Raw genomic sequence first — 15,346 nt, forward strand, 5'->3', positions numbered from 1 at the left:
TGAGACCACAATTTAGTAAAATAAGTGTATGATTTCATAGAACAAGCACACGGTGTCTCAATATACAATATACACTAAATCTCTCAGTGAGATGTCCCAGGCTCTGTACGTGTGGACTAGAGATGCACCGATCGATCGGCCGCCGATTGGAATCGGCCGATTTTCACGTGATCGGCCACGACCGGCGACCGGCCGGTCAGTCTGAGACATGCCGATTTTATGCCGGTCAAATGCACTCGCACGTACTTGTAACAACATCACACTCACAGCTGAGTTTGCAAAGTTTGATGAAGCTAGGCCAACAGTCAGGGCTAGATAAAGCGCTAATACGGAGTTTGTCTATGCAGCGAACGCTGTGCTTTGCCATATTGCGTGGAATTTACTATACTAAGCTGTCACTTCAGGTTACAGCGCTCATCAAAGCCCGTCCTTGCCGCTAATTGCGTGCCCACAGCTGAACCACAAGCGCTATCAATAAGCAGCGACATAGCACGGCAGGAATAAACATAGTTTTGCTTCGGTATGCCAACTTATCATGTATTCTTTCACACTACTACAACAACTAAGTCCGATTTACACATTTAGAGGTTTATTTCATTACCTTTTGTCTGATCACGCCTGTATATTTCTTCTAAATTCGCCAAAAGTTAGCATTCTAACGTGTCATAAACTACCGCGACCGTGATACAAAACATATCATGCGTGGTGTCGTTGGAAAGCTCCTGCATGACGTTATGCCATCCAAATATGGACACTTCCTTAGTAGCCTATCCGCAAGCAATCGCGAAAGTTCAAAGAAGAGTGTGGACTGAGAATGTAAAGTCATTTGCTGTGTTTCAAGGCTTCTCAAAATTATTTTTTTTTGTTGTCATTTTCCAACATCTCAGCCTATGTAGCACTAACTTCAGTTATCAGTATTCTGAAGATATTTACAGTTGGATATTGCATATGGATGTGAGAAGAAAAGAAATAGTGTTCCTAGTGCATTTCTACATGTGTGAAATGAATGTCCCACACTTGGATTACTGCAGCTGAAGAAGACTTGAAGAAGAATCTGTCTATTCACATTTTTCTACCAGCCATTGATAAGTTGATTACATTTCTAACATGTTGTATTAAAAAAAATATAGGCTAGAAAATAACTCTTTGTTTGTGCTGTAAAGTGGTTAGAAGAAATTAAATCGGAATCGGCTAAAATCCGTATCGGCCGGTCAAACTCGATGAAAAATCGGAAATCGGAATCGGCCAAAAACTTGCAATCGGTGCATCTCTAGTGTGGACACAGGCAGACGTTTACCATACACACACGTACGGTTACGTACACCAGTCTGACTTTTCTTCTATCTTTCACACGCTTTAGAAGCAGGGTTGGCGTTCGGCCTACCCAGCACCAGAACTTTTCATCTCACTTTGGATTGAAGCATCTGGCGGAAGAGCAGACTATTGTTGTTGTTATGGTTGTTGGGAACAGGTCCAAGTGGCCGTACAATTATCTCTTTATCTTTGCTCCACTAAAGCACGACATGAAGTATTCAAATGTGTAATATTTACCATCTACCAACCAATAACTGCCCTGTCCCAAAGCATCACAGCATCACACACACGCACACACACACACACACACACACACACACAATAAATAAATAAAACAAAATCTAACCAAGTGTTTTGAATTGAATTGAATTGAAATAACACTTGGTTAGATCTTATTAGATAAGCTGTATAAGCTACACACACACACACACACACACACAATTATTTAACCCTTATCCTGACAATCTCCAATCCACTAACCTAACCTCTAGGCCACATATTACTTTCTCACAGGGAGAGCACTGATGATGACCTTGAGTAACCATATGTGTGTGTGCTGTGATTCTGAGATTGTGTGCTGAGATTTCTGTGTGTGTGTGGACATGCATGTATTGTGATTCTGAGATTGTGTGCTGATATTTGTCTCTGTGTGTGTGTGTGTGTGTGTGTGTGTGTCTGTGTGTGCGCGCATACACACTCTATTCTGCAGCACATGGAGGAACAGCTGAATGAGTGAAGTGGACATCAACAGGAAATATTTCTGCTCACATCAGGACACTCCCAGCTTCCCCTGTGTGTGTGTGTGTGTGTGTGTGTGTGTGTGTGTGTGTGTGTGTGTGTGTGTGTGTGTGTGTGTGTGTGTGTGTGTGCGTGCGTGTGTGTATGTGTGTACTGCAGAAACGGCTTATCTAACAGTCTTATATTAAGATCAAAAATCTAGTTGGCATTGTGTTTAGCACAAAGAGATTTAACCAGCGCTTTCTTGTAAGATCATTTTGACTTAATAAAATAATAGTCTTTAATAGTCTAGACAAATTTGCTTAACGCACTGGCAGCAACACTTGCCTGTGTTAAGACAACACCACTCTTTCCGAGGCACATGTAGCTCACCAAACAACCAACATTTCAACTGGAATGGTACAAATCAATTGTGAAACTACAGTTTATTTACCATACTGTTGTTGTTCTGGATGAGTTGGGTGGTTATTAGTTATAGATCTGAAGTGGTTGGTCTGGATGGCTGTGGTTATATGGTGCGATCCAGTTGTCAAAGGGCTCATCTTTGTTTTAAGTATTTTTTTGGGAGTTTTATGCCTTTACTGATAGACAGTGAAGAGTGACAGGAAGCGAATGAGAGAGAGAGCGGGGGTGGGATCCGGAAAGGACCACGAGGCAGGAATCGAACCCGGGTCGCGGGCGTGCAGTGCAGGTGCCATAGCCAGTTGCGCCACAGCTGGGGCCCAAAGGGCTCATCTTATGAGTGGTAAGATGACCGAAAAACAAAATGGCATGACGGCACGCCGCCCCCTAACACATCTGATGAGAAGCGTTCTCGAACAAATTAAAGGACCACCAGTTCACGACGAGTTCTTAAGACAAAGAAGCTACATCATTTCATAAGTTACGGGTTGTCACCAGCCATCAGCACGTACAAACGGAACGCACAAATAGTTATAGCTCTGAAGTAGTTGGTCTGGATGGCTGTGGTTATTTGTTACACAAATGACAGATAAAATAAACAAAACCATATTAATTCCATATCAACTGCCCCTGTGTATCAACCCCATAACTGAAGATATTTTTCAAAATCAATGTATAAGCCAGCTAATAGTTGGAAAATTACGGTAGATCTGAAGTGGTTGGTCTGGCTGAGTTGGGTGGTTATAGTTATAGATCTGAAGTGGTTGGTCTGGCTGAGTTGGGTGGTTATTAGTGCTGCCACTAACGACTAATTTTCTAACGATTAATCTTTCAACTAATTTTTCGATTAGTCGACTAATCTAAACGACAATTTAAAAAAAAAAATAGTCCATTTTATTCCATTTTGTTCCATTCCATTTTGTCCATTTTATTTTTAACTCAACTGAAAAAAACAAAACATGACATATAGCCATAGATATAGATATGCTCATATCAATATCAGCCTACTTTTGTAGAGTTAATAACAGAATTAATAACATTACAGCCGTTAGAGACGGGAGACCAAAAATAAATAGGGGGTCAAAAGCAAAACGATTAGTCGACTAAAAAATTGGCGTCGACTAATTTTCATAATCGATTAGTTCGATTATGTCGATTAATCGCGGCAGCACTATTATAGTTATAGACCTTAAGTGGTTGGTCTGGCTGAGTTGGGTGGTTATAGTTAATAGATCTGAAGTGGTTGGTCTGGATGGCTGTGGTTACAGTTATAGACCTTAAGTGGTTATGGTAGCTGAAGCCAGTGACAGTAGAGCAGTTCAGTGCTCTGACCCAAGGACCATGCCTGAATCCAGCGCATTGATCTCTTCCAAAACTGGAAATGAGTGATGAGGTGTTAAAAGGATTTGCTCTGTCGGGGATTGGAGAATCAATAGAGACCGGTCACAAAGGGGATAGCAATGCACCCCATCCACAAACACACACACACATTCTAAAATAGACAAACACACACAGACAGTATTGTATCTGTAGGCTGGTTATCGAGAGATTGAGGAGAGAAACAAATAGCTTAGTGGCTTCATCTCATCATACATTATGTGCGGGTTGCACCAACCGTGATACAGGTTTGTTGATATGAGTGTTGCGATTTCGGTTTCGATTCACATATTGTTACTAGGTTTTGTCATTGTTCAGAGCTTATAGCAAGGGCGGGGAACCTCCAGCCAGCAAGACTTTGAGCCAGCAGCTCAAGAAACAAAAACATAACAAATCTGTACCTTAAGGCTATCCGACATTTATACCGCGGAACACTTTGCATACTCAGTTAGATACTGGGAATAGTTTTGCTACAGTCCTGAGGGAGTTTCCATACAAATTGAGCACTTTCTGGTTGTTTTGTTCACTCGTGTTACTCGAGAAGCATAGAGGACCATCTCAAACTGGTGATGATGATGCCAACGGTGTGCAAAGCCGTCACGAAGGTAAACGGAGGCTATTTTGAAGATATGAAACATACTAAGGCTTTTTCAGCACAAGACAACAAAGTGTGTTGTGTATGGCGTGTGCACCTACTCATTAGCTGGTTTAGTAGTGTGTGTGTGTGTGTGTGTGTGTGTGTGTGTGTGTGTGTGTGTGTGTGTGTGTGCGTATGTATGTGTACCTACTCATTAACTAGTTTAAATAGCTCATAGCAGCAGCAGAGCAGTATGCCGCCACACACATCAAACACCGCTAATCACTCCAATCTGTGCCTTCAAAGGAGTGTGTGGTGTCACACACACACACACACACACGCACAACAACAACACACACTCTACACAGACAGTCAGCCCCACCCAGTCACACACATAAGACATTTTATATTTATTTGATTCTCCATTAAACTTTCCGAATAGTCCAGCCTATTTAAGCAGCTCAACGTTTAATTCAGGACGTCCCGTTTCGAGGGTAGAGAAAGCTCCCTATCCTGCTGATGTGGGTGTGGGTGTGGAGCAGCACAGGGCCAGCTGTTTGGCCTTTGGGTTGTGGATGTTTTGCTTTGTGTGTCCCAGGCCCAGCCAGTGGATGAGTCCTCTGCGCGCACACACACACACACACACACACACACACACACACACACACACACACACACACACACACACACACACACACACACACACACACACACACACACACACACACACACACACACACACACACACACACACACACACACACACACACACACACACACACACACACACACACACACACACACACACACACGGGCCACAATTGCAACAGGCACTTGCTGCTTATTACCTACATTTTGAATGGCATTTAACCAGAAACTGGTATTTCTGTATTTGTATTACACACAGACAGACAGGCATGTACACACACACACACACACACACACACACACACACACACACACACACACACGGGCCACAATTGCAACAGGCACTTGCTGCTTATTACCTACATTTTGAATGGCATTTAACCAGAAACTGGTATTTCTGTATTTGTATTACACACAGACAGACAGGCATGTACACACACACACACACACACACACACACACACACACACACACACACACACACACACACACACACACACACACACACACACACACACACACACACACACACACACACACACACACACACACACACACACACACACACACACACACACACACACACGCACACACGCTGACTCATGTATTTAAATCATAAAACTCCAGGGTTGCTGATCTGAGGAGCCCTGCTAAAGCCCCCCCCCCCGCCCTTACACACACACACACACACACACACACAGACAGAGACACAGACACACACACTCAGCGTCTCTTATGTCAACAGGGGGTTTTCAGCTCTATATAAACCATATGACACATCCTCTTTAAAACACACATCCACCCCCAAGGCTGTTTTGCACTGAGCTGTATATGTGTGTGTGTGTGTGTGTGTGTGTGTCTGCATGTGTGTATTTATGTGTGTATGTACAGTATGTCTGTATGCAGGTTCAGAAAGAACAGGTAGTTGCCAACAAGGAGCAGATCATTTTACAACCTCAGGCAGTCTTGGAATGTTGAAATACAGGGAATGTGTGTGTGTGTGTGTGTGTGTGTCTGAATCTTTCCCAGCGGTAATCATTCCTTTGACTGTACACTAAGCATCTAAGTTTCGTTCTGTGTTGTTGAAGGTTTCCATTGGTCTTGGCATGAGAACAGAACAGGACTAACGAGTGGGGCTGGGGTCGGGAGGTGACATGTGTGTGTGTGTGTGTGTGTGTGTGTGTGTGTTGGGGGGTGGGGTGGGGGGCTTTTAGTCCTCAACCTTTAATCTGAGCCTCTCAGTCAGCGAACTACTCACAATGACACTCTGTTTACCCAGCACACACACACACACACACACACACACACACACACACACACACACACACACACACACACACACACACACACACACACACACACACACACACACACACACACACACACACACACACACACACACACACACACACACACACACACACACACACACACACACACACACACACACACACACACCGGCATGTGACACCAGCAAGCCTGGGCTAATTACCAGCTCTGGGAGATTCTCAAAGGGTGACAGCAGCATAAACTCAGCGTGCGTGTGTGTGTGTGTGTGTGTGTGTGTGTACAAGTATGCCAATATATAATCAACATCAATTTCAAATCAGCCCCAGGACTGTGCTGCCATATGACCCATTTTAAAGAACACACACCACTATACACTCTACTACAAAACAGATACCATTACACACACATGCGCACACACACACACACAAAGACAAATCATCATACACTCTACTAAAGAACCCACACCATCTACTAGTGTGTACGCACTTTTATGTGTATATCTATGTGTATATGAATCCTAGTTTGCAACATACACAATACCGTACACAAAACACACACACCTGCCCTCTGACACTGCTGACCCATATTGCTGAATTCTATGGAACTTGGAACTGGGAATGACATCACACCTGAGTTGACCGAGTTCTAGTGAAAAAACGCTGTTGTTGTGCTTCTGTGTTAGCCATTGTTAGCAACACTATGGTCTGTTTTATTGTACATAGTATAGACAATAGTATAGACAGTGTAGTGATCGTGTGAGATTGATTTACTAAGACAAATAACACAAACTTCTCATTTGCTGTAGATGGCCGCTGCCATCTGGGTTTGACAGGGTTGGTCAGGTAGGGAACTCAGACTTTCTGAGTTGGAATTCCAAATTCCAATTGAAACCTCAGAAATTCTCACATACATCTTCCGCCCAAGCACCACAGAGAAAAACACTCCTGACCTCTGAGTGCTGTGCGAAGCTGTGTGTGTGTGTGTGTGTGTGTGTGTGTGTGTGTGTGTGTGTGTGTGTGTGTGTGTGTGTGTGTGTGTAGCTAAAGGGCTGTAGCTTAACCTGAAATGTTATGCTTGGGACCTCCCAATCTCATGCTGCCTCTGTGTGTGTGTGTGTGTGTGTGTGTGTGCGTGTGTGTCCTCACACGTCTAAAACCATCTCCCGTAACTGTGCCAGCCAGCCACACGACAGGACTAAAGTGGAACATCATTAGCCTACATCTGTTAATGAGCTGTGGAAGGCCCTCGCACTGACACACCATCAATGTAACAGCGCATCAGCATAGAGAGAGCACTGCTACCTACACACACACACACACACACACACACTACACTGGGATCGCTACACTTGGACCTTGATGGCACACACACACACACACACACACACACACACACACACACACACCACTACACTTGGATGGCTACACTGGGACCTTGATGGTATGCACACACACACACACACACACACACACACACACACACACACACACAATTATACTCTGTCCCTGATAACACAGCTACCCTCTGCCCCTGATAGCACACACACACACACACACACACACACACACACACACACACACACACACACACACACACACACACACAGCAGATACAGTACACTCTAACCGCTACACTTGAACCCTGACAGCGCACGCACGCACACACACACACACGCACACACACACACACACACACTCACAGATACACTCTAATTGCTATATTCTTCCCCTGACAGCACACACACAGTGTTAGTCCTGAAGGAGGACTGGTCCACTTGCTGCTCAAGGAGGAAGTGACGGGCTGCAGCAGAGACAAATCTGGAATCCAGCTCAGTCCACTGTTAATTACTTAATTAGCACTGTTAATTAGTTAATTGCAGGCCCAGTCTCTATGGAGCAACTCGGGGTCAAGTGCCTAACTCAAAAGTGTCACACTTGTGCAGCAATAAAACTCATGCCTTTAACTGTACGTTCACACCGTCGCCGACTTGAGCTTCCAAAGATTCAGGAAGTCATTAATTTTCAATGGAAGCCGGCTCCTCTCAGCTGCAAGCAGTGGGCGTCTTGAGCAACTTGAGCGTCAAGCAGAAAGTTGAAATTGGCTCAACCTTATGGTAATGAGCTATGACGTGGTTCAGCGGCAAACGACCAGCAACGAACATGATAGAATGCTGTCACGTCATAGCGGCCAAAGCGTCCAAAGCTTCCCACGGTGTCCAGAGCCTCTTGGAAACTCAAGTCGGCTGCGGTGTGTACGTACGGTAAGGTCACAGCACACTGCACCACAACAGAGCTGAACTTCCTGCTAAAACAGCTCAGAGCTCTACAACAGAGCTGCACTTCCTGCTAAAACAGCTCAGAGCTCTACAACAGAGCTGCACTTCCTGCTCCACCAGCTCAGAGCTCTACAACAGAGCTGCACTTCCTGCTCCACCAGCTCAGAGCCCTCTCACAGTGCTGCTGATGCAGCTCCATTGACCCACTGGAGTCTCGGGGGAGGCAGGAGAGCAAAATAGCACAATAACCTCACGGCCCAGACACACTGGACACCATTTGCAAATCAATGGCGACCTGGATGCGCCACCAGGGGCCGTGTTCTGTTCGAGCCACCTCCGCCCTCACGTCGTGTCAGTCACCAGGGCCTCCCAGAGCTCTCTCATCCTCTCAGTGCATCCATTAAAACGCACTCGAGCTTCCAAAATACTCATGGATTACAGGGGGGGGCAGGGGCAGTGCTATTCCCTACTGATACTTTTGATTCCTCCAGCCCTCCCCAGCTGAGTCATGCTATTCTGACGGACACGAGGTTGCAGCTTGTTGGTACTGAGGCATCATCATAAATCCTGAGCTGGCCATGTGTGCAGAGCCAGTCTGACATCATGGAAATGGGGAATAAATCTCAGGCTAGGCTTTTTACTGATAATCTGCTTGGCTGGCTAGTGTGTGTGCATGTGTATGTGTGTGTGTGCATGTGTGTGTGTTTGTTGATTCTAACTAGCGAGTGTCCCTGTGTGACAGATGTACTGTCCTGCTGGGCCATCACCCTGCTTACTCTATATACACACACACACACACACACACACACACACACACACACACACACACACCAACCTATGTGGGCAGAGAGGCCACCTACAGGCTTCAGCGGAGAGTGCCGCTCCTCTAAACACTGCTCAGAACATCTGCCCATCACAGCTTAGTCAGAGAGTTACTGTAGTTATCACAGAGTGGTTGCTGTCAATAGCACCCTGGTCAGTGAGTTAGTTATCACACAGTGGTTGCTGATAATAGCACCCTAGTCAGTGAGTTGGTTATCGCAGAATGACCGCTGTCACTACCATAGTCAGATAATTACCCTAATCAGGTCACTAGTTGTCAGACTATGTCTGTCATTAGTGTACCTCTGTGAGATGGTTAGTCACCACTGACTGTGATTGCAGCCATCAGATTACCGTGCGCTTCTGCCAGCCCCTCCATGAGAGAGCATTCCTACCAACAGCCCTGCACGTGTGTGTGTGTGTGTGTGTGTGTGTGTGTGTGTGTGTGTGTGTGTGTGTGAGTGTGTGTGTGTGGAGAGGGGGCAGCCTCAGCGGGTGGCCTGTGTGGGTCTCTGCAGTGTCACCGAGTGGCCAGCGTGACACAGGCACGCTTGATGTCAATCCCCTGGATTTACGCGTCATCTGCCCCGTGGACGGAATCCCAGCAAGCGATCCGCTCTGTTCTCATGGCGATTATTCCACTGGCCGTGTGCTGCTGCGTGTGCTGCGTGTGTGTTTCCCAGCACGCTCTTGCATAACCGCAGCCAGGCTTAGACCAGCATCCCATCTGCTGCTGCAGAGAGCTTCACATTCAAGCCAATCAGAGACGCATCAAAAATGTCCCCCCCAGAGGAGCTGGTCAAGCAGGCATTTCACTCCACTCTATTGGCTTGACATTTTTCTTGAAATCAGGTTAGAATTAGACATGACTGGGAAGCCAAGGTAGCCCCCAAACAATGCCCATGAAGTTAGGCTCAAATGAAACTGAACTGTAGCTGGAGTTAACCCGTAACACTAAACATGAATGTGAACCTCAAAGGAAGGTATACAGCCGGCCTTTAACCTTACTTGAACTTTGCCCTGGAATGTGTGTTTCTCAAACATGGCAATACTAAAAACACTAATACTGAATAACTAAGAGGGGGACCAGGGGCCTCCATATGACTGGCAATAAAGGGCTATAGAACACTTCCTGGAAGATGTAGTCTACAGCTGTTCTAAGACTAAAGAAGCACTTAAAGCCTAAAGCTGTGCTGTGTAAAGAAAGACTGAAGATGTCTTGTTTAAATACTACCGTAATTTCCCAACTATTAGCCGTGACTTATACATTGATTTTGCTACATTTCTTCAGCTATGAGATTAATACACGAGGGCAGCTTACAGTTCTTTTACCTTGCATAAAACACTGTCCTGCGGCTTATACACGATGCGGCTAATACACAGGAAATTACTGTGGAGCCATGCTGTTTGAATACTAAAGAAGTGCAGTTAGCAGCTACCAGACACACTTAAGCTCTGGTTACCGCATGCTGTAACTACAGCATTCCTCTGCTGACCTGAGCTGAGCTCTCTGCTGCATGTGGTGCCAACACTGTACACGCTGAGAAACACAACAACAATAACAACAACAACACCATCATCACTACTACCAATATCAAGCTACTGCTGGCTGGCTGCACGGTGTCCACTTTGAGTAGGTCTCCCTTTTGTGATCCACCATGGCTCCTGGGGGCATTAGTGCTGGTCCTGTGGCAGAAGCCAGAGAGCCAATGAGGCTGTCTAGATGTGGACGTCTCCCCCACTCATGATGGAGCGGCTCACAGCCCTCCCTGCCCCCACTAACAAAGGCCCTGTGAAGCCCGCCTGACCCCTTTAAGGCAATTAGCCCAGTGCAGGGGCAACTACAGTGATGTCTGCTGACACATAAACACCGAGGGTGGGCAGCACCGTGGCTCAGATGCCCCAGGGCTTCCATGGCCTCCAACATTGCCTCAGCTAACATCACTAACAATGTCTCAGCTAACATCACTAACACAGTCTCAGCTAACATCACTAACACAGTCTCAGCTAACATCACTTACACAGTCTCAGCTAACATCACTAACACAGTCTCAGCTAACATCACTAACACAATCTCAGCTAACATCACTAACAATGTCTCAGCTAACATCACTAACACAATCTCAGCTAACATCACTAACACAATCTCAGCTAACATCACTAACAATGTCTCAGCTAACATCACTAACACAATCTCAGCTAACATCACTAACACAGTCTCAGCTAACATCACTAACACAATCTCAGCTAACATCACTAACACAGCCTCAGCTATCACCACTAACACAGTCTCAGATAAAGACAAACACAACATCAGAAAATACCACTAACACAGTTTCAGCTTACATCACCAACACAGCCTCAACCATCATCACTGATACAGGCTTAGCAATCATCACTGGCAGACTAATCTATCATCCCTACTGTAACACAGTCTCAGAAAACACCACAAACACAACATAAGCAAATATCTCTAACACAGGCTCAGCTAACATCACTTACACTGCTTCAGCCATCATTAACACGACCTTAGCTAATATCAATAACAGGACTAGCATAGCCTCAGCCCTATCACAAAAGCACTAGCAAATCCTCGGGGGAGCGTACCTATGTTCCCCGGGTTCCTATGTTCCCCACTGGGTCCAGGGAACATAGGACCCTTTTTTTCCTTTTTAAAAAGGGTCCTTTGTTCCCCGGTTTTCCCAAAAAGGGTCCTATGTTCCCCAGTATATATTGAGACCGGGGAATATGGGACCCTTTTGGGGAAAACCGGGGAACATAGGACCTGGAGAACATAGGGATGACCCCCATCCTTGGCTAACATTACTAAAACCACTAGCATAGCCTCACTGTGTTACTGTAACATAGTGAGGCTATGTTAGTGGCCTATGAGATGTTAGTACTCTCATAGCTCACTAGCGCCACCACCATCGCTGAAATACACCCCCACTCTCCAACAGTGCAGGACCTGAGAGGTGTTCCCTGTCTGTCAAAACAGCGACATGAAGCAGAGGTGAATAATGTGGACACTCCAAGCTGTCCCTTGCCCAGACCCTGTATAGAAACAGATAAAATCACATATTGCACGAGTGCTAACCCTAACCACTTGCCTTGTGTAGACTTACCCAGATCTCCATGGTAGCTGTTGTCACGCGATGTTCTACTGGAGGTGGAGTCTCTGTCACTGGGCCAGGTCCGGCTGGGTTTGCGCGTGGCCACTACAGGTGGCACCCCAGGCTGCTTCGGCCAGCGCTGAGGCTGGGGGGTGGGGGGGCTGTTGCTCTCCAGGGACTGCTGGGAGGGCGAGCGGCTCTTGCCCCGCAGGGAGCGCGGCGCCAAGGGCCCGAGAGACACGCGGCTGGACTGGCTGGAGGAGAAGTCCTCCTCGCTGGACGTCAGGTTCTCGTTGGAGCTGCAGTCCGGCGTGTAGCCGTCCTCGAAGCTGTGCGGGGAGCACGACCGCCGGGGCCAGGTCAGCGCCACCTCCTCGCCCTCCCCCATCAGGCCGCCCACGTACACGCTGGTGTAAGGCTGGCACTGGGGCTGGCTCTCCGCCTGATGCCTGCCCGGCCGGGGACCCTCGGCCTTGCCCCCGTCCAACCGTAGCAGGTTGTCCTTCAGGAAGCGGGCGTTCAGTTCCGGGTCCTCGCACTCGTGGTCCAGACTGGCAGCGCTGACCTCAGAGCGTCGCCCGCGCGGCACTGGTCTGCGGCCGTCCCCCGGGCCGCCGGGCCGACCGCCGCCTCCCATGGAGGCCCGAGATTGCTGCCGCTCCATCAGCATGGCCTGGGAGCCCAGGCTGCTGATCTTGTCGGAGACGTCTCGGTTGTTGACCTTCACCAGCCCTCGCTCCTGGTGGTATTCCATGTTCACGTAGAACGGTCTATCTGCCCCCTCAGTGCCGGGTGGGCCCCTCACCTCCATGGGTTGAGCGTCGCCCTTCCTCAGGCGCTCGAAGTTGGACCGCAGGGCTGCCACCCCGAGGCGCTCTTGGGGGGAGGTCTCCTGGGGTGCCTCTGTCTCCTGAGCAGGTGCAGGTCTCCATGACGACTCCGGGCTCTTGTGGACATTCACCTCTCTATGAGATTGTCTGACAGCGCTGGGCTTAACCAAGGGAGTCTCATCTTCTAGGGACTGTTGGGAGGGGAGCCGCTCTTCCTCGGTGGAGGAGCACCTTCCCCCATTGCTGTCTATGGATGACAGGCCCTCAGAAGCTGGAGGCTGGTCCTCCTCGTTGAGCTGGGACGTCCGCTTGAAGCCCCACCGCTGGCGGTCGTAGCTCTTCTTCTCCTTGGCCAGGAGTGTCTGCAGGTAGATCATCCTGAAACGCTCCTTGTTCACCTCCGTCTCCAGCTGCTTGATGGAGCTCTTACATTTATCCAGCTCTTGCTCGATGTCCCCCACCGAGTTGAGCGCCATGGTCGGCGGACTGGACTCGGGGAACTGCGCTCTCCATGCCTCCACAAAGCCCATCGGCTCCACCATGTTTGCTGACTAAAGGAGACTGATTTTCATAAACTATAAATCATGTGTACCGCTTTGAAGGGCAGATTAGCGATTAGTTCCCCTCCTTCATGTAAAATAAAGTTTTGGTTTTGTCTCTTCAGGATGTAAAGCAACTCGAGAAAGTGTCTCTTGTAGCACTTCAAGGCAATTTATGTAGGCTATTCATGTTTTTCAGTAAGCCAAACTGTAAGACTGTCCTATTCCCATCATTGCCAAATCTTAGATGAAAACAAATTAGGCAAGAGCATTACGCATCTGTCAGAAACGATTTACTCCGAGAACGAAAGTCTTTATCATTTTACAAAAGGTGAAGGTTTTTCATTTCATAAACAAAATTTCCTTTGACGCAAGTTATATTCACAGTCATTTCTCTCGTTGAGACCTACCAGATCGCCAATGAGGATCAGTTTGGACAATAATCCGTGGGAAAGTGAATATTTTCCGATGTGAGACTGGTTTGTAGGTTGATCGTAGCTGCAGTCGCATTGTTCTCCTCTTTTCTCACTTTAAATGTTCGCTACTAGATTAATGTCCAGATTTGCGCTGCTCCCAAACACTTGTGTTTCTCCCGTCTCACCCACTCCCGTGGCTCACTCTGTCCCGAGTTAGGCTACTGCAGGAAAGGGAGGGACCAGACTGGACGTGATTAATTGTGGCTCCACCGACTGGCGAAGTTTAAAGTCGCAGTAGTTCGATGCACTGGTTGATTTAGCGTGTTATTGCACACAGCGCCCGAAAGCAACAACTGGGTAGCGGAGGTGGGCCCGTCATCTTTTCATCGTTTTTGAAAATCTAATAACATGGGACAAGTGAACAACAACTCACTCAGTACTCTGGACAGACTGTAGGCTGAAGTGAGTGGTTTATCACAGACTGATTTAATGAGACATATCTATATTCCTGACCATGCTAACATTCTGTGATCACAATGCATCACTGACTGTCACTCATCAACAATATTAGGTCCATTCCATTCCCGAGGCTACAGCACGGTCCACATCAGCAAAAGTTCGAAAAATAGATTACGGACGTTTAGCACCATCTTGCGTTAAAAAACGGTATAGTAGTGACAAGCTTTCTGAATGAAAATTTGGAGCGTGCATCAACAATAGGGCTCGGGAACAAGCCTTGCATTCTAGGCATAGCCGCCATATTGGTAGCGCACCGAGCGTAATGTCCATTCATTCAGATGCAGAAGACAAGAAGCAGAAATGTAGTATTAGCGATTCTTTTCCTCTTGCGATCATGGGTGGTGCTGTTACACCCCACTACACAGTCAGCAACATACGACCAAGAAGGCAAAAACGAAGTAACAGGAACACACTAATATAGGCGGGAGTAAATCCATAGTAATCCATAGTAAACAAGCTGCCAATATGGCTGCGCCCGCGAAGTTT

The 15,346-nt window shown here is 47.1% G+C and overlaps 1 protein-coding gene across 1 annotated transcript in view; it reads right to left on the bottom strand.

The window, feature by feature from the left end:
- The window catches only part of si:dkey-91m11.5 (PH_BCR_vertebrate and RhoGAP_Bcr domain-containing protein), a 36,474-nt gene extending 21,945 nt beyond the window's left edge, over nucleotides 1-14,529 (bottom strand). Inside the window, exon 1 of the mRNA XM_062543474.1 lies at nucleotides 12,569-14,529. Coding sequence (XP_062399458.1) covers nucleotides 12,569-13,928 — 1,360 coding nt within the window. The 5' untranslated portion in view covers nucleotides 13,929-14,529. The remainder of the gene's footprint in view (nucleotides 1-12,568) is intronic.
- Nucleotides 14,530-15,346: the final 817 nt, after the last annotated feature.

The sequence above is a fragment of the Sardina pilchardus genome, chromosome 8 (assembly GCF_963854185.1).
Source record: "Sardina pilchardus chromosome 8, fSarPil1.1, whole genome shotgun sequence".
Classification (NCBI taxonomy): Eukaryota; Metazoa; Chordata; class Actinopteri; order Clupeiformes; family Clupeidae; genus Sardina; species Sardina pilchardus.